We start from the raw sequence: 26,261 nt of genomic DNA on the forward strand, positions 1-26,261 counted from the left end.
CACACACCTAATACTCTCCCAGATTCCTACAGAAACTGTGTGAGATATGATAAAGGCTTATTGTTTTAAGTCACTAGATTTAGATGTTTTCGGTAACACACAATATACTTGGTGTCATTTCCTGATGGTCTGCAATTTGGTAAACAGAAAGATAAAGGGTCCAAAAATATTCCAGCTGCTCTCAAAACACTGATTATTTGGGGGCAAACATATGCTAAGTGGTTGACTTTATCTTTGTTCTCCCCATTTGTCATTTGTGAAAATGTTGGTTGTGGGGGACCCATGGGTAAAATAATTGTTCCATGTTGGTGGGATATTTGACAAAGTATGATTTTCTTTGAGTAGCCTTTCTCTTAGCACCTGCAGCCTTAGTGAAAATGCCTGAAGATTTAAAGGAGAAGTCCTTTAGATGAGAAAGAAGAAAGAACTCTGTGTAAATGTTCGAAGTCTTCGCTCTACCACCATGATTTCTGAGACCAGGGGCAAATCATTTCACTGCTTTGGAACTCATAGTCTTCATATGGAAAGAGTTGGTATTAGCTCAATCCTCCCAGCATATATCCCATAGAATTCCAGTTCCTCATGTGATTAATAGTAACTAGGTTTTAAAAAAATTCTAAGGTCAAACAAGTTTGGAAAACCAGTGGGCTAAAGTTAAGCAGATTGCTTTACTGCAGTACTTCACAGAGCCTCTAATAGGCTAAGTTAAATTATGAATCTTCAAGATGAGGATATGTAATGCTTTCCAAACTAATTTGACCACTGGACACTGTAATGTTTTTAACAAAGCATCATGTGGATCTAAGTAGTTTTGGGAACACACCTTGGAAAATGCTAAACTGATGATTTCTAAGGTTCCTTCCAGCTGTAATGTTATGTGTTACTAAATAAACCCTTTTCCCAAAGAGACTCTCTCAGTAGGGCAGTTCTCTTGTCAATAATTCATGACCGTCCTTATTTTGATTTTCCAAATATCAGTTCTGAATAGGAGGGTCCACAATCCATCTATCTCTGGGTGAGAAGTAGAGGAAGGCAGGAGGAAATCTGTGTTGGTAATAAGGCCCTTTTGTGCAATCAGTGTTTGTTAATCATCCATAAGCAATAATGTTGACGGACGTTAGCTGTTAAGGTCAAATGTTGAAATAAAGGAAAACGTGGCTGGATATGGTTGCTTGGCACTCAGCATTCCCTTCCATTGGGCCTTCCTGTACTGCAGAAGCTAGAAGGCTAAAAACTATATTTCCCAGATATTATTTGCAGTTAGGGGGGCTGGATGGAAATTTGGTTCTGCCAAATAGGTGCATTTGCATGAGATTAGGAAGGCAGAAGTTAGGCAGAGACATCAAAGTCTTCTGCTACCTACACTAGCAAGTGAGCTCATGAAGACTGAGTGCGTCAAAAGGCAGTCGCTGCAGCAAATTTGTAAGGAAACATCAAGTTCTCTGTAGTCATTCTGTTTCTTCTCAAAATGCCTGGTGGTTTCTGTTCTCCACTGAGCCTTGACTGATATACTCTCCTTGTAAAAATTACAGGAGATTCCCGTGAGACTCTATCTGGGTTCATTTGGTTCATCCCTTGTACCGCAGGGCAGGTTGTCATAGCTGGGTTTGTCTTAGACTTCAAGAGGAAAAGCGTTTTTCCCTCACCACGGTGAAACCAGCAGGGCGTCAGAAGCCCACACTGGAAGGTGTTCTGATAGCCACCAGCAGACAGCTACCAAAAACACTAGGTGGTCCCCTTTCCTTTGACAAAAACCTCTCCTGATTCCTGTAAGCACATATTTGGCTGAAAATGTGCTATCATTACCATTTTTTGCCTTTCAAAAAAATACAAATGTCAAGAATAATAGTTTTCTCTGAATCCGCTAGAAATTCTTTTTTCAAGAAAAAAGTTTGATACGAGAGGTTGAAGAATATTTCTGTTTATTTTTTGCATATGATGACACATATTTTTTATAGCACCTGTGAAGCAAAGAATTCTATCTTCCTTGCATTTGTTCTGTTTCAGAAAACACTAGAGTTGAGAGAGTATGTAGGCATCAGTGTTTAAGCAGAGGAAGCATTTTATCAAATGGACTTGCCAAGGACTCCAAGATAAAACATAAAAGCAGAGCTGCCCAACTGAAGTGGAGATGGTTTGACCGTGTCCCCACCCCAACGTCTCCACAGTCCACCTAATTCTTCTCCTCCTAAGATGGTTCCTAGGTGGTAGTGCGTGTGGGTGGTGGTGGGATATGCAGAGCCACTAGAGCTATAACAGTTTGAAAATCCTCTCATTTTATGGATAAGGAAACTAAGGCCCAGAGAGATATGATGATTTGTCCAAAGTCACATATCTTCTATGTGGCGAATCTAAAGCTCAAACCCAGATCTTCCTGCACCTACTTAGGTCAAAGCTCTTTCCACTAAATCATACTGCCTCTAGTCCTTCTTGTCCAAGTTTCCAGGCTTCAAAGACTAGCTGAAGCCCCATCTTCGTTGCAATGCCTTACCCAGCCACCTCAACCCACAGTGATTGCAACTTCCTTAGGTTCTACCAATTCTTACTGTTTAAACCTCTCACCAAGCACTTCTTCACTTCCTCTACCTTTTTTTACATCTTTTCTTTTTTCCTCTCCAAGAGTTTGAATTCCTATAGGTAGATTCCCCTCATCTACTTCTGAATATCCCAGAGAATATGGTAGGTACTCCCAGAACAGTGCCCATAAATACTGGTTGAAACTGTGAGGAGCAGAGACTTTCTTTGTTCCCCAGTGCCCATGCTTCCATTATAACTTTTATTAATAGAACCTCCCACTTTCAATTTCGCTGAACGCTGGCTGACTAGCTAGAAATTATACCTCCCAGCCTCCCATTGAAACTGGTATGGCCATGTGACTCTGTTTGGGCTAGTGAAACGTGACTGGAAGTTACGTGTGCAACTTCCAGGTTATTTCCTAAAAAGAGAAATACTTGCCCTTCTCTTTCTCCCTGGACTTGGTTGTGGTGGTGAAACAGCTTCAATCAGGTGGAAGAGAGCAATGCTCTATGGGCTGATGGAGCTACAAGATGTAAAGAACCCCCGTGCTCAGATAACTTCATGGTGCAGAGCCACCCTGGTCTGCCCACCTCCCTCTGGACTCTTAAGTGAAAGGGACATAAATCTTGACCTTTTGGAGCCTCTTTGTCACAGCAGCTTACCATTTTCTTTTCCGAATATAATGCAGCTATAATAATTTCTGCCATCCTAGTTCATAGTGCTTTGTGATAGTCAAACCAGATCATACTTGCAGTACATCTTATAAAGTATTAAGCGAAATTCTGATATAAAATATCATGGACCTAAAAGAGGGAAGACCCATTACGTGTGTTACTCCTTTGATAGAATGTACTGAACACCTCCTCACTCCACTCCCCAAGGCTCAGCACTGAGCCTTGTGGCTACTGCCCTCAAGGACCTCACAGTCCACGTGAGAACAGATTCACAAGCAACTAACTCCACCACAAGGCAGAATGAAATGAATGCTGTAATAGAGGCCTAAACAACACAAGCAGGAGTATTCGAGGAAGGAGCAATTAATCCTAACCTAGGGGACCAGGAGGAGTTTTTGCAGAGAATCCCCATCAGCACTGACCTTTGAGAAATAGTAGAAATGGATAAACAGAGAGAAGGGAAAGACAACCAGCTGAGGGAGCAGCGTGAACAAAAAAGAAGAGATGGGGAAAAGAGAATGGACTGAGACGGACTTCATGGTGGGATGTGGGACCGAAAGGCAGGCTAGGGCCAGACCGGGGAAGGTTTCTTGTGCCAGGATAGAGTTGAAATGCTGCCTTTAGGCAACAAGGCATCACAGATGTTTGAGGCAGATGTCATACAACCCAACATGTGTGTGCCAGCATGTAGGAACGGGCAAGAGAAAAGGCTGAGCACTCAGAATCATCCAGGCAACAGCTGATGAGGGCAGTGAGCAGACACAGGAGACGCTACAAAGGGAAGATCCCCAGGGCCGCCCACTAGATGTGGGGATCTCAGCCAGCACTCTGAATCAGAGAGGCCAGGGACGAGCCTATTTGTAGAGCCTCTTTACAAAATCAGCTACAATTCTCATCTCTAATTTTCTATTCAAATTACCTTCTTCTGTTTTCACTTTTAGTTAAGAGGACTACTTTGGGGGGGGGCGGTGGGGAGAGAGAGAGAGAGAGAGAGAAAGAGAGAGAGAGTGTGTGTGTGTGTGTGTGTCGTGTATTTTAATTAAGATAAAACAATAATTAAGGCCCTGGAGCCTGAGTCACAACCCTCTCCTACATGGCAATCTGCTCCAGCCACCTTGCTCATTTTAAGTCAAATTCCCACCAGCACACATAAAAAATAAATTCCAGTGTAGTGTGCCTCTAAGCTTGTCAGTAATGCAATGTGGCTGTTCTCTGGTTTATGTGCTCTCGGGGAAGTGGTTGAGCTTCTAGCAGAGAACTGAGTAATAAGAGTTCTAAGTAATACTCTGATAGCAAATTTCTTGGGAGCTGTGAGTGAGGCAAAGGACACGGTGGTAAGCAGTGATGGAAAGTGTTTGTATAACCCTCCTGTACCCTCTCACCCCGACACACACTGAGGTTTCCCTTTCATGATTGTTTTAGTCTCTTTTTCCTTTCCAACCACTGAGCACTCAATTCTTTGAGGGAAAATTAACATTCATTATGCAATTTATCTCTCTCCTTTTAATCCGGAGTGTCTGTCTCCAAGGTCCCTTACTCAATAATTAATGTTTGTTCTCATTTCCCATTCTCCAGAGCATCAATTCTTGAACTGTAGGGTCAACAATTAACACTAATTATGGCTTTTTCCTCTCTCCAGTGTTGGTGCTCAGAATCCCAAGTTACCCTATTCAGCCTAAGTTATGTGCGTGCATGTGGCTGCGTGTGTGCACACTGAGGTGGGGAAGCACCAAGGAGCAGGTTTTTCCAAGCCCCACCACACTTTAGCAAATCAAAAATCCAAACATTCATTTTTGGCAACCTCTCCAGTATAGTTATTATCAGAAAAGAGACAATGAAGCATAATTATATACATATATGTATTTTGAAATGAGTTTGAGTGGGCAGTTAGAAAAACAACCTGAAATCTTTTCCAGTTTGAATTTTCTATGATTTCCTCTGACTTTTCCCTCCTTGATATCTCATCCCTCTCCCTCTCCCTCTCCCTCCCTCTCTTCTCTCTCTCTCACACACACACACACACACACACACACACACACACACACACACACACACACTAAATTTTCCATTAAAACTATTTTTTCATTTTGGATCCACCCAGCTGACCTCTGTACTATTACCTTTCCCTTAACTGACTTTCTCTGGTCTGTCATCCTGATTCTCTTCAGCCATTAAAACAGCATTGTTTTAACTAGTGTTCACTTTGACTGACAAGGACAGCTAAGAGAATAATTCTTACCCGCAGTGACTAAGAGATCACAAAAAAAAAAAAAAAAAAAAAATTTCATCAGGGCTGTGCAAAAGCCTGTCTGTCTTTTTGGCTGGAATCAGATGGGCTGGAATCCCTCGTGTCTCCCCTGGTCCAACCTTTGTATTTACGCTACAGCTGGAGGTTGGGACTCCTCACGTGTGTCTGTCATCCCGCCATTGCTGCATGCACTGAGCCCCGAGGCATATCTGCTGTTCAAATCTGGGCATCTCCTCACAGCGTGTGTCAAGCGTTAACTGTTTCATGTTCTTGCTCTGTCAAAAGTTCCTGTCTCAGAAATTTAGCATCATGGTCCCTGCAGGGCTCCGTCCTTAAAGACCTTCAATAAAAAATAGTATTTTCTTCAATGCTTTTTAAATCCTAAATCAACCTTCTCTCCATGACAGTATCTAATAATTTTTCAAAAACATCCAAATGATTACAAGGCTTAAGCATCAAGGCATCCATTTTGTGTTTGCCCCTGTCTTGGGGTAAGGAAAACAGCTTTTTACAAGACTTTCTGACACTTAGGTAAAACCTTTATTGTTTTTCAGTCTATGAGTTTGTCAATTCAAATACCAGCCACAAAAAGGAAGGGTCTAGAATTAATGCCTCCTAAAAGCTTAGCTTTTCCTCAAAAAGTCACTTCTGCTCCTTTATGTCATTTGACTCACATACATATTTCATACACAGACCTCCAGTAACACACAATTTATCTCCAACATCGCAATAAGTAGAAAAGAAGGTTCATTTCTTGGAGAGCATGAAAAATGTGGTGTCCTCATGAGTTATTCAGGGGCAGCCCTGTGTGCTGCGGTCTGAGGGCAAATATTGGAGGAGGGGAGAAGTCAGCCTAGACCAAGTGCTCGTGCTCAACTGGCCCAGGAAGGAGAATTTGCAGGGACGTCCTGTGGGTTCCACAGATCATGCTTTGCACATTATAAAGAGGTGGAAATTGAGCCCCTGGAGCTGTGCACGGCTCAGCCTGCACAGCCACAAGCTAGGAAACTATCTGAGAGAAAAGAACTCTCGGGCTTACATTTTAAGTGGAGGACTGAGGCCAGTTCTTCCTCTTCCAAGCCTCTTTTTATATTTCGTTTCCCTCGTGGAGGAGTAAGCAAAAACTAGGAGTATAGGCTGACTTTGTAGTTCATCCTCTACCCACAGCTATTGCTGCTTCTGCTTCAGACCAAGGGGAAAGGACGGTTATGTAGAGACTTACTTTCTCTCTCTCCTAAAAATAGTCTTTGATTAATAGGGAAATGTGTGTGGTCTTCCTTGCTGCTTATTTTGGAGCAGGCAGCAACGAATCCTGCGTGAGGGACCTGCTAAAGTAACAGGAAGCAAGGCCACAGATCAAGGGTTGGAGCCAGAGCTGGGTGGAGGGAATTGTTTTTGCCAGGGACTGCAAAACTAGGAGCGGGGAAAGGCACAATCATATGCTTGCCAATCTCAAAATCTGTAAGCAGAGAAATACTTGGGAGCCTGGCTTTCTGTATTACCCTTCCTGTCATTCTCCTTGGGTGGACATGCTGACCATGGTGGGAAGAGTTTAGTGTCAGTTCTGCTCATTCTCACTCACTGGTTGGAACTGAGCAAAAGCAGATTTTAAATACAAGCCTTGAAGTAAAAGGATGATGATGATGATGATGATGATGATGATGGTGGTGGTAGTGGTGGTGGTGGTGATAGCTACCATTGTTATTTAACTCAGATATGTCAAACATTGTGTTGAGTGCTTTACATTCATTATTTCACTTCATCCTCACAGTAATGATATATGGTAAATTCTATTATTTTCATTTTTCATCTAGGACAATGTGGCTCAGAGCAGTTAAGTGACTTCCCCAAAGATCACACAGCTAAGTGATGTAGCTGGGATTTGAACAGTATGAACCTGCATTTTTACCACTATGCATGGTTAGTCGTGATGTCACTCTAAATAGGCACATTTCCTGACTTAAAAACGGCCTGTACAAGCAAACGGCCTTCTGTTGTTCTTTTCTCCTTCTAAATCCTCTTAACCAGCATCAGACACCCTTTTGTGGGTAATAGTGAAAAGTGATCTACAACTTTTAGAGATATGAAAAGAAGGGGAGAAGCTGAAAAAGAAGAAGAAATCGTTTGAGAGAACCAAACTCTTGAAACAAATTTTCAAGTAAGATAGGTCTATTTACAGGGTAGCTCTCCAGACCAAAAATATTCTCCCTAATATGGCCAAAAATGTTATAATTTCACTTCTACTATTGTACTATTCAAATTTCACTAATAATAGATTCACTTTGGATTCAGAGTATTCCCTCAAAATATTGATACTGAGAAGCTACTAGTCATTCACACTAGTCAGTAAAAATTTATTTAATCGGATGGCAGTTCTCTTGCAACCTAGATGAGAACGGCTGCTCTGAGGGACTAAAAATTTTAGTCTGAGGGACTAAAAATTCTGATAGGGGTGGAAAACACAGGTGAGTGCTTTGGGGGTACGTGGAGTTTTAAAGGTTGAAACATGCCTGAATGGTGGGTTACCCAGAGAGCTTGGATTAAACAGAGAATATTAGCTATATGGGAAAGGAGACAGAAGAAGGAGAAAGTACAGAAAGGGAATGGTAGAATGCCAAAGACAAACTTGGACTATTTTAGAATTGCCCCATAACAAGCTCTATATCCAGGAAAGAGAAAGAAAACGTTTATTTCTTCTTTTCTCTATTCCTAGTAACTAAAAGACCTTAAGCTAATACAAATCTCTTTCTTATTTTCTAGCTTTTGAAAATACTGTTCCCTCTGCCTAGAGCACAATTCGTCGTCTCCTCCTATCCCCTGATATTTTTTAAATTGTGGTAAAATACGCAACATAAAATTCGCCATCTTAACCATTTTTAACAGTGCAGTCCAGTAGTGTGAAGTGAATTCACATTGTTGGGCAATCAATCTCCAGAATTCTTTTCATCTTGCAAAACTGAAACTTGATACCCATGAAATAACAACTCCCTGTTCTCTCTCTCCCCTACCCCCTGGAAGTCACCGTGCTACTTTCTATCATCCCCCAACTCTTACCCCTTTTTATGGTTAACTCCTACTTACCCTTGAGTTTCCAATTTAGTTCTCAAGTAGACCTCCCTCCAGGCAGCTTTTCTGTGCCTCCCCCCAATCCTCTCCACCTAATGGGTGAACGGCCTCTTCCACATCCTCGCACATACCCGGTGCATACACCATCCCAGCATCTCTCTCAAAGAATTGTCTGCTTACTAGACTTTCCTATTAGACTGCAAGCTTTTCAAGGGCAGGGACCCATGAGTACCACCAGTACCTGGTAGAATACTACTGGCACACACTGACTATAGGTGTTTCATACGTATTTGATGAATGAAAGAGTTCAGCTACAATACAGGTTAAACAGGCCTCTTTAAAGGTTGACTTGGGAGACTCACAGTTATACAGAACACAGTCTTTGCAGGAAAACGCATTTCAGCGGGTCTGCCCCTGTAAGCACAGAGTACCTCTTTCAGGGCTTAGAATATAGAAAACTTATTTGTTTCCTTGATTTGCTCAATGACCTGAATGAAAAACTCTTATATCTCTGTGTTTAACATTCCCCCACTTGTTTTTAAGAAAACAGACATAACATTGCTCTGAAAATACTTGATACCTCCTGGAATTGAATTCAAAGAGCAATTTAAAACATCTATTCATTGAAATTACCATAGAGCTTTCATGACTTTTTGTTTTCTTTTTGGTCATTTGGTTTTAATGAACATTTTCAGATAAAAATGATAGGATTCTAAAACATTATGTATATGGTGGACTTTGGGTATTTGGGGACTTGAAGGTCAGTTTCAACTATTTGCAAATGACCTGCAGAAGTCAGGGACACCTACAATTTGCCATTTTAAAGAGGAATGAAGTCAAATTATAGACAGCATGAGGCTGGGAGACAGAAGACCATCACGAAGCTAGTGAATGCACCTACCTAACCACCAAGCACCCAGATCTCAGGGTTGTGGTTTATATTCATTGTAACATCTGCAATAACCCTTGTGAAGTTATTCTTTAAAAAGAACATTGATTTATATATATACGTGTATGTGTTGTTTTTCTGTTTTGTTTTGTTTTGTTTTGTTTTGTTTTGTTTTTGCTTTTGTTTTTGATAGCCCTTAAAAGAAGGCCAACTGCTGGAACTGGTGATGGAAATAAAAATGAAGTGGCCTAACAATTTGATGATTCTCTGCTAAAAAATAGTTTTATAAATTACTCTAATCCTTTAATTATAGACTCATTTATAGACTCATCAGGAGTCTAAAGAACTCCCCATCTTTTTTTATTTCTACTTTAGTTTTATTGGGTATATGATATACACTAGAGTGTTCACAAATCTAAGGATTCTTGAAATTCTCAAGATGAGTCCCTCCCAAAGTAGCCAAGATCTGCTGTTCACTTAATGTATAGTAAGCACAAGGAGTGCTCAAGCAGTGAAGCAGTACTCAGCAAAATGCATTTTAGGACCATTATGGTTTTTAAGATGTCTATGTAAATGTGTGTGTGTGTGAGTTATATTTCTCAACCTATAAAAAAATTTAGAATATTAACTTTAGTTCTGTCAGAGTGATAAAAAAAATTGTAACTTTTAACTAGTAATTAACTAGTAATTCATAAATACTGTTTTCTATTTCGTTACCCTTTAGACATTTGTGTTATCTTCTCATCAAAAAGACCATAAAAAAGCATGAGGTTTTTCTTAAGGATATTTTTTCCTCCTAGTTTTTCTGTTGCTTCTTTTACACATCTCCCTGTGGCCTAAGAATTTTCATTTGCTGTTGTCTTAGTGCTCTACAATTCCTCATTTGAAAATTGATGAAGACACCAACATCGGAATATGTCCAATAGAAAGAATTAGTGAGTCTGTTTTGCAGAACACATAAAGGTTGCTCATTCATTCGTTCATTCATTCATTCCACAAACACTAATTGACCATCTATTAATACCAAAGACTGTGCCAGGCACAAGAATACAGTTGAGAGACAAAGTTCATGCCTTAAAGTCATCCGCAGTAGTGGAGTATGCTTACAGCTATGACTGAGCATAGGCTAACTTAACCTGAAGGTTAAGAGGCTTTTAGAAAGAAAGCACTTAAGCTGAGGATATATGTAAGAACTAGCCAATTAGAGAAGAGGAAAGGATGCTCCAGGGAAAGGGACCATATGAAGGTTAGAGAAAACGGCAGCATGGGAGAAACGTAATTAGTTTGTAATGCCTGGACCCCAGGACACATATAAGGGAAGAGATGGTGAGAAATGTAGGTTGTGGGGTAGGCGAGAGTTAGATCATGAAGGACCATAGGCAGCAACTAAGAAATTTATCTCAAAGCTTATGAGATCCTGTTTATGCAAGAATTGACATAACCAGATTGTTATTTTAGGGAAATGATTCTCACAGCTATGGATTGAAGTGGGTAAGATTAGAGGCTGGCAGACCAGATGTCTAGACGAGTTTGCAAGCAAGTGATCAAGAACAGTATTTTCTGTGGAATTTAGACTCACATGAATAGAATTGGTTGGCCACTTTGTATGCAGCTCCACTTTCAGCCTCTTTTTGGAATTCCCTTCTTCCATACAGTCTTTCACCACAGGTATTCTTATTAATCTTATGATGTATCTTGATTGGAGGGTTTCTCGTGTAGCTGATTTTTTTGTCGTTTTTGCTATACAAGTCAAGTTTAAATTCCATCATCTAGCTTGCCTTTTATTTTGGGCTTGGTAAACTGCCATGTGCCATTTGGCCTCTCCATAAAAAATAATTTATGAACTTTTGAGAGAAGTTGGTGTTCCCAAAGCTAAAGCCAGACCCTTGAGACTGAGCTAGCCTTGGTCTCAAAAGATATAAGTAAAAGAACTGTTATTCTAAATTGGAAGAAAAATATTGCCGTTGCATTTACTAGGCATTTCCATATTTAAATTCAGACTGACTCATAACTTCTAGATCCGTTTACTTGGCTCCTTTAATAGAGATCCCTGGGGTTTGTCTTTAGCTTGGAGACTTTCTCAGGTCTATTTGATATGCCCATCTCACCATCCTCCTCATCCAGGAAGATTTAAAGAGAAAGTGTATAGCATTACCAAGGTCTTAAATCTTGTCCCAAGAATTTGATAATGACAATACCAAAAGGCCATCTTGGGTCTTGATCTCCTGCATTAAACAAGCAGACTTGAAATTTATTGTAATACAACAAACACTCTATAGGTCATAGGCGTCTTGAGTCATATCATATAAAATAAAGTATTTTTAGATCTCATTCTTAAGGAAAGGTCAGAAGGGCTATATAAAGGGACCAGAATTATCCTTCCTTTTATGGTTTAGTTTATGCTGAGAAGAATCTTTTTTTAATAATCTGGAATTTGCTTTTGCACTTTCCATTTTTGACCAAAAATACAAAATCATGAAAGTACAAAGGCCTCTTTCCATTGGTTTCTGCTGCAAGTTCATGTGCAAAGCTGTGAAAAGGCGAAGGTGCTTTCTGAGATCTGTTTGTCAATGGATATATCCCCTCCTCAATGAAGAACTACTGAAAGTTGTGGGTGAAGCTTCATGACAGCATACTGACAACCAAAGGGTCCTCATGCCTTAGAAATGCTGTGTGTGGGAAAAGGCCCTAAACATATTTAGAGAAGCTCCTGCCAGCACCTCCAAAAGATACTGCCCTTGTGACCACAGAATGTTTTGCAACTTTAGAGCCTGTGGGTCTGATGCTCTTTTCCAAGCCTTAACACACATCTATAAAGGAGTCGAATGGTCCACTTAGCCTAATAAGGTGACTTGTTAGCGTTCGGTCTCCATTCTGATACCGGATGGGGACCACCAGAGCATCTTACAACAAGGGATACAAGTATTCTGAAACAGTGAGAGAACATATGACTATTTTGTTTTTATCTAAAACGATGAACAACAACTTAGGCACAGTCAGTAAATTTAAATAGAAGGAAATTTTAAGGCACCTTTTCCAGGCTAGAATCAGATGTTCTTTCCTGCTTTTCAAGTTTTGAGTGTTTGGCGAAGGATCCCATGACTTGAAGAAGGCAGAAGAGGCTTGAGAGGAGATCCTCACTAGTAAGGGTCATCTCTGAAACTGCCTGATTATCTAATGGCAATGCTATCTTCTTGCTAAAAGCCTGTGGTTAGATTAATGCTAACATTTGAAAATCTGCTCAGGCCTGATGGTGAGCAGCCAGGGAAGGAATGTGTTTTCTGTTTATCTCTTTAGTGGCAGAAATGTTCACCACAGAAAGCCCCTGAGTTCCTAATTTCGGGTGGGCCTGGAAATTGTGCAGTCTGTAGTCTGCGATTGTACACACCAGCTCCAGAATGATGAAAAAGAACCAAGCCTGTGTTCACAGCCAGTTGCCTGTGTTGGTCGATGAATCAGTTTCTTCAGCTTGATAACAGGGGTAGATCTTCCCACATTGTTCAGAGAGGAAGTTTCACCACCCTCATTGCTTTATCTCCCAGGAATGCAGTTTAAGTTGTGTCTCTTACTTGACAGCTTGGACCTCAGTAAATTACCAGGGTCTTGACCCAAGAGATGGAGAAGTCTTAAGCGATTTTTCAGCCTCCTATCTAAAAATGTGTTTACATTTCTTGAACTCTGGCTGACTGATTCATTCTCCTGGTGTTGCAAGAACTTTCCTTATGCATTAGAATTTATAAGTTTCATTTCTAAGAGACCCATGGTTCCTTTCAAGCCACAGTGAAGTGAACCTCATCACAGTACGACTCTGCTGGGCTGGATTTGTCCAGAGGCCAAGCAGCTGTGATGTGGCAAGCTCGAGAGATGGCTAACAGGAGGCAGTGTGATGTGGAGGGAAAAATACGAGATGCTAAGTCAGGAGATCTGGTCCTGCTCTATTTCAACGTATGGCCTTGAGCCAATCACACGAAACCACGCTCTGGGCCTCAGTTTCCCCAGCTGTTTTCAATAAAAAATAATTTTTAAAATCTGTGCAGAAGCCATTTTCAAACAAGTTAGAAGAGAACAGCTGAGAAACAACAGAAAAGGAAAGGTCAGCTCATTAGGAATGAATGAAGGCTTCAGGTCACAGAGATAAAGATGCAGAATCACATATGGCTGTAGACTCTTAAAAGAGCTACTTAAGAGTAGCAAGTATGGAAAGAACTTTTTGTTGGACACTGGTCCTACACACAAGACAAAAATCCTTGTCAGAGGAGCCATGTGCCTGGCTAAATCTGTTCCTCAAATAAACATTCCTTTATAAACATTAAATTTACTTCCTTAGGGGGAAAAAAAGAAAAACAAAATAAATCCCATCCTTTTGCAGTTTGGCATTTGACTCAGGCAGTATTGGACTCTAATCTTTACTTAGAACCTCACTAGCTATACAACCTTGGGTAGGTGACTTTACCTTCCAAGCCTCAGTTTCCACATCTTTAGAGAGTAGTGATAGCATAACTAGGGAAAAGAGTCATGTGGATTACACGCCAACAGTGTCTGTGTGGCTCCTGCTCCATGGTGGGTATTAGTCCCCCGTGATTTCCATCGGTCTCCTCCCTCCAGCTCCACCTTGGCATCGTGGTTCCACCTCGCCTGTTGCCCCTCCACATTATGAGAGAAAAGGAAGTCTCTGATCTTTCTGTCTGAAAGGTTGCAGAAGCATTTTCCTGCTTCAGTGAAGTATGATCATACAAAATTTATATTCAACAGCATCAGCAGATTTTTTCATCAATATTTCCTTTTTAATTTCGGCTCTATCTGAATTTTAGTAGCACAAAGAATTTACTTTTGTTCTTCCAAAGAGCAACCAAACAAGAAAATAGAAATTTGAATATAAGGTCTTAACACTGAATATAACGTGATCTTTAGACTGTGCCTGTAGTGGTTACAGGTATTATCTGGTGAGTAAATGTGAATGCCATAGGTGTATATGTTTATAATCTTATATGAATGAACTAGGTATGTACGTATATGGTATATATAAAAATTCATGAGACCTAGATCTTGATTCTTTTCTAATTTCTACCATAGCAAACACTGAATCTGGAACCGATCTTCACATGAATCTTAATGAAACCTCACCTTTGACCCAAAGGCCAGAGAAGCAGGTACTGACTTTGAATGACCATTTGATGGGGAGTCTGAATTTTGGGGTTCTTGTCCTGGCTTGCTGTGTGACCCTGAGTGAGATTCTTCACCTCTCTGGGCCTCTTTTGCCTCAACAATAAAATGAGGTAAATGGACTATAAAATCACAGAGGTTTCTTAACTCATAGACTTGGAATGTTTTAAGCTGAATAGGCCTTCTCTGACTTCTGCAAGTCACAAAGGGAACAAGGAACACGGAAAGGTATCATCTATTGAAGCTGTAGCAATGAGCCCATTTTTTCCATTCAATTCTCATTCCTAATGGAGAGAGAAAAATAACAATCAAAAAAAAAAAAAAAGCAAGGATCCCATGAATTAAGAAGAAAAACGCTTCATCTTGATGGGTTAGGAATATCTATTAGTGATTCAAGGACATATGTTCACAAACATATATGTTTGTTTCTTAATTTGAAGCTTTGAGACTGGGACTGTCTTCATATTCTTTTTGGAGACAACTCAGGGGGATTCCTGGAGCTGCACCCCAGCTCTGAGAGAGCCTGAAGTTGAAGGAGCACAGCTCCAGGGCACACTCAGGTCCCTCCCTGCCCTGTGACAGCATGGGGGAGTGAAGAGGCTTCATCTCTACTTCTCCCTTATCTCTAATTTCCTGCCACAGCCTGCCTTTCTCCTCTTCCCTCACACTCATTAAATAACAATAACAATAAAAGTAGTTTTCTTTTCATCTGTGTGCCTAGCTGGAAGGGCCTGAACTCTCAGTTAGAACCCCAGACCTGGGTCAGGCCTCCGCTGAGGTAAAACACAGCTGAGCCATCCCTTCCTGCTACTGAGGAACCAGAATCAACGTTTACATTTTTTTCTTTTTATATGCCCACTTTGAAGACATCCTTTATAAGGGATCTAGAAGCTTTTTTTTTTTTTTTAAAGAGAGAGAGATTCTGTGACTAAGGAAGCTATAATATGCTATATTTTGACAATTTCACAGTTCCAAAGGCCTTGCAAATACCTCATGTACCCTAAACACAGCTCCGTAGCTGTATTTCAGGAACTAACATCACCCACAATAAAAGAGTGACTCAGTCATGTTAAATTAAGTCCTAGACTGAATTACAAACCTTGCAGTCAGAAAGAGGAACAACAGACAGAGAGTCTTAAACTCTAATCCTGGGTTCCTCTGTAAGGCTGTGGCAAACCAGCTTACCCTGAGAACTTCAGTGCCTCCTTTGTGAAAAGAACGGGGCTGCTCCCACCGGTACCAGTTGGTTCATTCAAGTCAATCATCTTATTTTCTTTAGAAGTAGCCCCCTAAAAGGAAAGCCATTTAAGGAAAGTCTAGGGATTCCTCATGACCCCCCCAAACAGAGAAAATAGGGGTGAGATGAGAGAAATGGAGGGATCTTCCTTGCCTCACCCAACCCCTTACTTCTTGAGGCTAATGGCCCTTGTTAGATTAATCACTGACTTCAATTTTAACTACTTCCTCAACCTATTCCATGTAAATGACTAATTTCATGTTTACTAAAAAGCATCTGGAAAGGATTTAGAAACAAATCTCTGCCCAGCAAATTTGTTACCTATCTTGATGGCAAATCCAGTGGATTCCTTCCATTGTCACCTGCCCACTCTGAAACAAGCTAGGATATCACTCAAAATTGATCTTTATCAACATTAGCAGTTTCTGCTCTTCCTTTCTGTTAATTCACCACTGACTCACCCCCTCCCCTCTTTCACTGGGGTCTGCCCATATTAAGAGTTCAGTCACATAAAATACTGGTACTTTTTTTTTTTTTTTTTATCACAGTGCGAGGAGGGGGCGGGGGACGAAACAAACTCAAAGGTGGAATATTTTGGCATCATTATGCTTTAAGGAGAAGTCACAGACCTGGATTTGGAAAACAATTTCTGACACTGGGGTGAGAAAGAAAGCCACACGGTGCTTTGCAGACGTGACTGGGTTCATGGATTTACCGGATTCTAGAGGCTGCCTCCGGATGCCCCCTACTGGTTGGATTTAAAAACCTCTTCTGCGCGTTTCCTAAGAGGTGTATGCGCCGTGAAAGGGAGCAGGAAGTATAAGGACTCTCGCCTCCAGTATACGGGAGGGCAAACCGTGAGACTAGCTCCTAAGGCACCCCTTCCACGCCTGGTCGAGGATCAGGCCCTCGGGGGTAAATCCATAAATAGAAATAAGAGTAGCAACTGATATCAACCACTTTCTAGGAGTTGGGGGAGGGGGTTAAAGTCGGGGATAGACGGGGAAGAAAACTGCAAGGGGAAACGTGGAGATGAAAAGAGCGATGAAAAAAGAAAAAGGAGACAAGCGGACACGTTTCAACTCCAAGCTCCCATTTCCTCTTTCAAATGAGCTGCCTCCCCACTGTGAACAGAATCAAGTATTTATGAAGGCATTTTTGCATATTAATAATAGCCGCGTATGGAGCATTGCCACTTCAGGAGTCCTAAAGGTATGGTGCCCTTTTTATAATGCGGGTCCTTAAACTCCTCACAAAATGTGATATTCTCCCTCACATTACTTTTCTTTCTGCCTTGTGGCTCCTCCTAAGGCCTTTCATTTGATTAAGAGATAATTGTTCCTGGAATACCATCAGAGACCGAGGTCTGGTCTTACCTGTGTGCTGACACAAATCGCCAGAGATGCTTTTCCTCCTCCGCAGGGCCTCTCTGTGCAGATGCCTCAGGTCGGGTCAGGTGGCCAGCACCTAGAAAGAGTTTTAAAATTGTAAATCAAAATTCTAGGAGGAAACGTTAACAAATCTATGCTGTGGGAGACAAAAGTAAAACTTTCTTTAAAAAGTTTAAAAATAATTGCACTAACTACAACAGCATTACTATCCATCCTCAGTAAAGATCACATTCCATTTTAAAAGAAAAACATTGAGAACTCGTTAAGAAAATAAGCAAAAGACATAAACAATTCGAATAAAAAATAATAGGAATAGAAAACAAGTATGGAAAAATATTCATCCTGAGTAGCGATTGAAATGCACATTGAGACAAACTGGAGGTACCATTTTATATCTGAGATGTTTGTCTCCTCTCACTTTTTTTAATAGTAACTCCTAGTATTGCCTAGGTTTTGTTAAAATTTGCATACTCTAGTGGGTTGTAATTTGTTTCAATCCATTTGTAAAGCAAAATGGCAGCATGACTTCTAAAACATAAAAAATAATGTTCGTACTCATCGATTCAGTATTTCTGAATTCTGGGAATTTGTCCTAGGGAAATTAATTTGGCCAAAAAACAGTGACTGAAGATGTCCATTGCAGCATTATCTATAACAGAGAAAATTTGGAAACAGCCTAATAGTACAACATTGGAGAAATTATTAAGTAAATTGTGACATAACCCTCTTAGTGAGGGGTTTAATTCAGACATTAAAAAATAATGCTTGGTCTATAGCCATGCTACCCTGAACAAGCCTGATCCCGTCCGATCTAGGAAGCTAAGCAGGGTTGGGCCTGGTTAGTACTTGGATGGGAGACCACCTAGGAAAACCAGGTTCTGTACGAGTAAAAAATAAAAATAAAAAAATAAATTAAATAAATTTTTTAAATAAAAATTAAAAATAAAATAAGGGATTGTAGGCTGATAAGATCCTTGCAATCTGTGAGGTCAACCAAGGGTTGCCTCGCTTAAAAAAAAATAATAATAATAATAAAATGATGCTTGTTCAGACTAGAAACTGATTTAATATTAACAGTTTAAATACAGGGTTTCTCAAACTCAACACCGCTGACATTTGGGGCCAGATGTTGTTTGTTGTGGGGGGGCTTTCCTGTCCACTGTTGGATGCTGAGCAGCATCCCTAGCCTGTACCCACTAAATGCCAGCAGTATACTTCACCCACTCCCTGTTGTGACAATCAAAAAATGTCTCCGGACCTTGCCGTATGTCCCTTAGGGGGCAAAATCACCCTCAGTGAGAATAGTCAATTTAATTTTAAAAGTAGAAGTTAAAGTAATGTCAACCAGGATTATAATATGTTAAAAAAAAAATACACCTATAAGGAAAATATTTGCAAATAATGCATGTAAAAAAGTGCAGTCTCGCTAATTTGAAATTAGGGATGTGTTTAGTTGAGTTTTTTGTTTTAATTTTGTCCTCCTGGTTTTCCATTTTTTCAGAAATTTCCCTGTAAGAAAAAAAAAATAGATTATTAAGATGCCTGGTTTTATTCAAGTCTGGTTTTAAATGATCTAGGGATCACAGTAAACAGTAAGTACACAGCAAGCTAAACAAAGGTCAACACCATAGAGCCATTCTACCATTAGTTAAAATTATTTAACATTAATTAGGTTTTTATTAGACTATTGGATAGGTGCTATCAGGATTCTCCTTTTAAGTATCTCAATCCCTTTCAGCATTTTATCCCTCTGATCTTAGACCTTGGGGAACAATGAATTCCTTCTTTTTCTGAAAAGTTTAGATCTCAAAGTATGAAACTCTCTTGTCTATCCAGATCCATCCATGTAAGCTTGGGACAAGAGGGGCCCTGAGCCCACTGGTTTATAGAGCTGTCAGGGCAGAAAGGTTGTCAGTAAAGACTATCAAAGAACAAGCTCAAACCTTAATTAGATTTCCCAAGAATAGATACACCTCTTTGTTTAAAATAAGAAAGAAACCATCTCACCAGTTTTCTCATTGTCAGTTTTCTGTCTTTGTTAGGGAGAGCAAACATCCTTTTTCACATGCTTTATCTTGGGTTTTGTTTTTTTGCTTTGTAGGGGTTAGAATTTTGGTAGTGTCCTAAGAATCCCGTTAAACTGGACTTTTGTCCCTTTCTCCCATTTCACAAAGCCAATTCTATTTTGACAATATTATCTCTTGACTTCAGGTTTCATGAGTTTACGAGGGTATAAATTCATATTTGATCTTATGTGTCCTAAATTTACCTCTTTGGGATTTCAAAGAGTAGCCTGTAATTCTAGCACACTGGGATTTAGGTTGAATAAACCTATGTTTACCCCATCTGTTTCCTTGGTGGTTTCACAGATGGTGTTCATATCGCCTTTCAGCCTTCCTCTTTCAGGACAAAGAAAACACACACTCATATACACCTGTAGACACACTAAGTTTTTATACAAGGGTACAAAGGTAACCTTTTATTTTAGCATCCTTCTGAGCTATATACTCTGACTTCTGTTGAACTTTTTGGCTGCTAACTAAAAGAACAAACTACTACTCTTTAAAGGCAGACTTTATAATCTAAACTCCCTTTTACATCTTTGTATCCCATGCGTTTAGCACAGTTCCTGGCACATGGTAGCTCTAGGAGTAGAGCGTGACAGATAAATCTTTTGTTAACATTAAGGTCCATGTCCTGGGTAGAAAAAGCCCCTAATCTTCTAAATCGGATTCGAAGATTATGCTTGTTGTATTTCCAGCGATAATGATATCGACTGACATTTCTGTTTGCAACTCACACAATCTGCAGGTACTTCCTGCTGTTGGTTGCCATGATTTGGTACTTCACTCTCTGGAAAAGCTTTAAGTTGTGTGCAGACTGAGGTGTCATTAGGCACCCTTCTTGGAGATCTTTTTGAGGCCAATAAATAAGATTGGGCCTGGCACTGATCCTTAGGAGAATCAGCTGTCTGCATTTCCCTACCTAGAGAAGTTTGCTCACTCCCCACCCTTTGTTTCTCATTTCTAAAGGCCTGGCACAGCATCTCCCCCTGTTCACGGTCCTTCCCTCTCCCTCTCCCTCTCCCTCTCCCTCTCCCTTCTTCTCTCCCTGCTTTTGTAAATAGCTTTGTTTATGGAACTTTGCAAAGGTTTTCAAAGATCTAAGCAAACTTCATCTTCTGGTTCGACCTCACTCACAGGATTACTTTTCAGCCCAAAAACTCCATTGACAATTTAAGAATAATTTACTGAGAGGGGTTGGTTTTTAATTACAAAACGAAGGATTTATGTGTTGAATTTTTCATTTCGATTATCATTTATTTCGGTAAGTACGTGTTTATTAATGTTTTGGCTCCTAGTTCCAACTAGACACATGATAGGTGCCTAGTTAATTTTTTTTTCTTTTGTATTTTTATTATGGAAAATTTCAAACGCATGCAAAAACAGAACGAATAGTATAATGAACCTCCATGTACATATCATAAGCTTCAACGATTATCTCTCCATTGTCTTGAGAAGGTCTTTTTAAATGGGAATAACAGCCAGCTGTTTTGGAGGTTTACTATAGAAGGGTTTAGGATTATTTCCCCTAACCCTCACAACATCCCTGTAAGGTAGGTGAAGTTATTATCACCATTTTGCAGTTGAGGAAACAGATGTCACAACAGACAGGGCCCCATTCAATACGTGGCCTATACTAGCAAAGAGGCCTACTGGTTTGGGAATCCCATAAAGCTGCATTGAGATCCCATCTTCTTCCATGCTGTCCATGTGGTTATAGGGGGTTTTTTACTGCTCTGAGACTCCATTTCCTTATCTGTAAGAGATAATAATATTTTCCTCATGGAGTCCTGACAAGGATTAGATGAAACAACACATGGAAAGGGATGAGCCGAATACTTGTCAGTAGGCAATCCCAATAAATTATAATAGTAATTATTATTCTGTTCCCCTTCTGCCTTGAAAGCCATTATAAAATAGAAATTGGAGCTTGTATACAATCTAAGCATTCAGATAAGGAAAAAGAGAAGCTTGGAAGACAGGACTACGAGCCAATCTACCAACTGTTTCCCCCGCCCCCTACTCCCAATCTGGAAACCCAAACGCCCCCCACCCCAGATATCCTCCACGCTGTCTGGAATTTTGTTTCACTACTTACAATTCTGCCTATTAGCAATTGCTTTGCGTTTCTCATATCTCGTCATGAACTTTTTTTAAAAAATTGGTTTTTGCCCTGCACCTAAGGGAGCACAGCTGAAGGCCAGGGGAAGAGGGAGAGGCAGGGAATTTTGAAGTTGGAAGCATGATACCAAGCAGGGACCCAACCCCATAGCGTGCGGCTGTGGAGGAAAACTTAGAGGTTAGAGGACAGGAGGACCCAGGGGCGGGGAAAGGGTCTGGAAAGAAGGAAAAGGCCCTCTTCCCTTTTCTGCTTCCAGCCCTCTGCTGTCCCAGCATTGGAACAATGCTAGGTCAACTCCTTCATCCAGCTAAATTATGAGTTAGATAAGCTTTTATGGACCAGTGTGGGAATCCAAATACCATGGGTAACATTTCTTTTTCTAGTGAAAATCAACTGATTTAAAATAAACTTTATAATGGAATCGGTTTGCAAGTTGAGATTCCCACTCTCTTGGTTGCCAGATTAGAAAGTCACATCAGAGCCAACACAACAAGGAAGTCCCACAGTTTAGGGTTAAAGTCAAGTTTGGGGTTAGAAGGAACTAGAGACTTGTTCAGATTTCCCACCATGCACGTTACCACCTCCCATCTCCCAGTCTAAAATAGGATGTGTCATCTCTCAGATACTGGCAAAGTTCCAGCCTGAATACAGCCAGACTCCCCCTCACAGAAAAAGCTAGCTTCTGCCTCCCCTGGGGCATAAGAGATTACTATTTTGGCTTAAAATTTTTCTCCTCCAGCTTCTGCTAAGCCAGATCAACAATGATTCTATTGTGTCGACAAAGCACTTAATTAAACTGAGGATAGTATCAATTAGAATTCACAGATAAGACTTCTTTCCATAGAAGCCCTGGAATTAAAGTGCCCTGAGTTTCATTATTCAAAACTCCCTGAAAAACACAGTGAGGTAGAGAAACTGAGACGCAGAATGCTGAATGCCTTGGCAAAAGTCACCAAATGAGTCCCTCACAAAAGCTAAGACTAGAGATTGCAGCATTTCTTTTCCAGGTATAATGTTTGCTAGCTATTGGGCTAATCAGCTAGACACTCAGGAGATTGCTATACAATCTCCTTCCATAGGGTTGAGGTGTAAAAAAGTGAATGGAAACCAAAATTCGTGACAGGAGAGGAACAAAAAAGCTCTTCTCTGGCTTCCAACCAAACTGTATCTCCATCAAGCCTCCTTGTGGAACCCTCCTCAAACTGTCCACTCAGCCCATTTCGGCAGCACCAAATTGCCTTTGGAACATAAAAAGTGGGCCAGGATGTCAGCTGGCCAAGAGGAGCATGATCAACCTGGGTGAACAGCATGTGAAACACTGGGCAGACTTGTGGTGGGTAGAGCCACGCAGTGGGTTGGGGTCCCTTCTGCCCCTCATAAAGAGGGCGAGCAGACAGGCCAGTTTGTTGAATTGAGATCCTGGTGCTCCATCTGGCCTCCTGAAGACTAGAAGTCTCCTGCTCCTCCGGGCCAGGGAAGCCTAGACAGAGACAAGGTCTCAGAGTGGGACTTAGGGGTGGCCAGCCTTGCACAAGCTAGATCCCCTCCAAATTGATAGAGTCTAAGAAGCCCCTGGCCCACTCAGTTCTCTCCAGGCAACCCAGTTGTGGGGAGCCCAGCAGAGTTCCATGCCCTGCTCAGCCCTATGTCCCCCATTCATATCACCTGCTTCTAGTGCCAAGAAATGGCCAAGAAATAACAACCTGAGAAGGCCAAGCACAAGGAAACTTGCCAGGCCCTTCAGCCCATAGCTCCTGGCAAGAATGGTCCTTTCCAGGACTTAGTCACTACCACCCAGCAGGGGGCATGGCTAGGGGGGTGCTTAGAATCCCAGCCCTCCTGCCCTCCAACCCCCCAGTAACTAGATCTCTCAGATCTATCCATCCCCACTGAGATTCAGAGCCCCTCATCCCCCTAGGGAAGTGGAGGGACAGATTCTCAGCCAAGTAGGGGGCCTAGTGGTCCAAAGAAGAGGCTGACTCTTTTCCTTTTGTTTGCTCACAGGAGGGGACAAATACCCTGTGCGCACAGAGGTTTGATGTGACAACTTGATAGACCACATAAGGGTTTCTGCAAAGGCCTCCCGACCCTGCTCTCCATGCATTAAGATAATGGTGGGGTGTGTGCCCCAGCACATTTCAGATCTTGGCTACAAAGGTTCTTCTTCCTTCTTTTTTCTTCCTCCAACTCAGCTTGCCCACAGGTTCCCAGGACTCTTGGCAGCTTGCTCTTAGGCAGAATGAAGTTGTGAGTTGCGTAGGAGGCAGTTAGACAGCAAAGTGTTGCAGCCTCCTTAATGAGGGACAATAGTTCTTCTTGGAGCTATTAAGCCACAGCTACAGAGATGGGGAACCCCAATTAGAAAAGAGTGAGAGAAGTAAAGAGGAAAATCCCAGAGACATTTGCAGACAGATTCATATCTTTGGTGGCTCTGTGGGACCCATGGGTGAAGATCTACCTGGCTGGGTTTAGAATCTCCTTTCCTTCTTAAAGTAAGACATCCCAATAACTGTGGAGCCAACCGTGGTAGTGACCCTTCAAAATACACAAGTTGAAAGGAGGAGGAAAAATTGTTGGGGAGAAGCATTTCTCCTTGAGTTTGTAGCTCAAATATTATAATCCAAGAATAAGAAAAGAAATTATATTTATTTAATGTAGCAGAGGTCCTCTGTAAGTTTTGCTGCATTATACATGTGTGTAAGGATATTTGTATAGAGCTGATAGCTCTCTTTTATTCTGGCTTTTGACCGAATCATATTATGTTTACAACAAGATAATAATCCTGGATTTTCCATGGCTCAGTCTGTAAGAGTGTAAGATTAGCTCTTGAATTCATTAACAGTCATCTCCTTTTAAATGTCAGATAACGTTTTAAATGCCAAGTATTTACGCAACACCTTCTGTGCAATTCAAATCAGCTTTACCAAATTAACTCATTAATCTTTATTGTTTCATTTACTGAAGAGAAAGACTTCCAGGTGTTTTTAGTGGGGGTGGGGGGGACATAAAAATATTAAAGTACTTACACTACAATAGGTGAAGGAATGGGTTTTGATTTTTCTGCTAAACACTTCACCTTTCCCTCAGCTTTGTGATCATTTTCACAAAAGCATGCACATAAAAGCAACAAAAAATCTCTATGCATCTCTGCTTTCCTCTGCTTCCTCCATCTTCCTTCCTTTCTGTCCACCTTGTGTTATCTTCTCCCTTCTACACCTTCAGAGACTTTGACTCCTGTTCACTATTTATTCTTCTGTCTTTGCTCTCGAAATAGCCCAAGAGCTTGCAAGTGTCAATTATGGTGGCTTTACTACCCAGAAAACAGAAGGGTGCCTCATGGGGTCAGGGATGGAGCCCAGAAGGCTGGGGCAGAACAGGCCTAGAAATCAGGAATTCTAGTTTTCTTTTCAAAGAATCCCTGCCTGGTTTTACCTCCAAATAATCAGATACACTGACCGCTAAAGATAGATCCTTCCAAGACTGGCTCCTTCCTGTCACCCAGCTCTCTCCTCAAATGTCACCTCCTCAGAGAGCTCTTCCCTGATTACCCAAAGGCAAGTCCCACCCACTCCACATCAACCTTAATTCTATCACCATTTTGTTGTCCTTATAGATTTATCATTATCTAAATTATCCTGCTTATTCATGGATTTTTTCCTCTAACACAAATAATATCACTCGGTAAATATCTGTTTAATGAATAAATGAAAAACCACCCCCAACAGATGGCTTTCTTTCCTTGTTTTCAACTTTCTGACTTCTCCTTCTCTCACTACCTCTCAGAATCCTCTTTATATACTTAATCTTTTCTTTCTTCCCATCTCCAGAGCCCCCTTTCTCTATCATTTATGTGTTAGAACTCTTGAACATAATAAGCAAAAACAATACTTCTCATTCCAGTGACTACAGAGCCTTCACTGAAAACATTCCATTGAGCTTGAATTAATGGCCCCTAAACGTTAGGGAGATGAGCCATACAGTCAAGAGAATTGTTTCATCAAAAGATTTATAGGCCAAGGGATTAGGAGGGACTTTTCTCAGTCTCTCAACTCCCCACTCTTCAATCTGAACCCCACATAAGGAGTTAAAGTAATTCCAACCATTGGAACTGTCAGCGTGGCTTTTGTCCTCTATCCTAACACAAAATTGTCTCTTGGAGGTAATGGAGACATTCCCTTCAAATCAGTATTGTCTGATTTCTATTATTCCACCCAGTGATTTATGCATGATTTTGGAAGCTAAAAAGCTTGAAATGCTTTGTCTGATTCTAGCTTGGACCAAATACTTTCATTGGATCTAGAAATGGAGAGGGGCTGTCTCAGAGAAACTAATCAGAGATATGGCTGAGATGATAAAAAATTAGATATGTATTTGTCCAGAAAAAAATCTTTATCTCTAGCCACACTTCAAAACAGAGGAAAAGGGCATGAGTGTTCATAGGAATGATGGCTGCTTATGGGGACCCACCTACTGTTAATTCATCATTAATACTTAAAAGTAACATAAACATTATGGGAGGGAGAGTTTATGACAGCCTGGAGAGACAGGCATCTGAGAGTTAGTCTCCAAGAAAAATATGGAAATGATCAAAACCACACCCAGGATGATCTCATGCCACACTAATATATGTGACCCCAGCAAATCAGCCCTGAAAAATAGCAAATTATTTCTTCCTCGGGTATGAGGAGTCAGCGCTACACAGAGGAGGTCAGCTCGTACTTTCTGTAAGGTGTCTTCATCGGCCCTCCCCGTGTTAACTGAGCTGGGCCATAACATGTAGCTTGCCCCCAATGTGATTGTTACTCTTTTGCTCAACAAATGTTTATCAGTGTATATTCATCCCCAAACCCTGTACCAGGCACTGTTGTTACATGGGAACAGGACAGTCTGG

General features: G+C 40.9%; 1 protein-coding gene, 1 long non-coding RNA gene and 1 pseudogene across 2 annotated transcripts in view; 2 read left to right on the forward strand and 1 right to left on the reverse strand.

Moving 5' to 3' along the window:
* The window catches only part of KIAA2012 (KIAA2012 ortholog), a 95,543-nt gene that overhangs the window by 35,186 nt on the left and 34,096 nt on the right, over positions 1–26,261 (forward strand). The window contains exon 12 of the mRNA XM_039844463.1: positions 14,468–14,544. Within this exon, the coding sequence (XP_039700397.1) occupies positions 14,468–14,544 (77 nt within the window). The remainder of the gene's footprint in view (positions 1–14,467; positions 14,545–26,261) is intronic.
* LOC120587543 (uncharacterized) lies at positions 13,667–17,255 on the reverse strand. The gene is made up of 3 exons (XR_005648996.1): positions 17,171–17,255; positions 15,743–15,846; positions 13,667–14,841 (listed from the first exon to the last, which is right to left on the reverse strand). It is a non-coding gene; the product is annotated as an uncharacterized LOC120587543 (long non-coding RNA).
* Positions 17,954–18,072, forward strand: LOC120587823 (uncharacterized; annotated as a pseudogene).

This window comes from Pteropus medius, unplaced genomic scaffold, assembly GCF_902729225.1.
Source record: "Pteropus medius unplaced genomic scaffold, Ma_sr-lr_union100, whole genome shotgun sequence".
In the NCBI taxonomy this organism is placed as follows: domain Eukaryota; kingdom Metazoa; phylum Chordata; class Mammalia; order Chiroptera; family Pteropodidae; genus Pteropus; species Pteropus medius.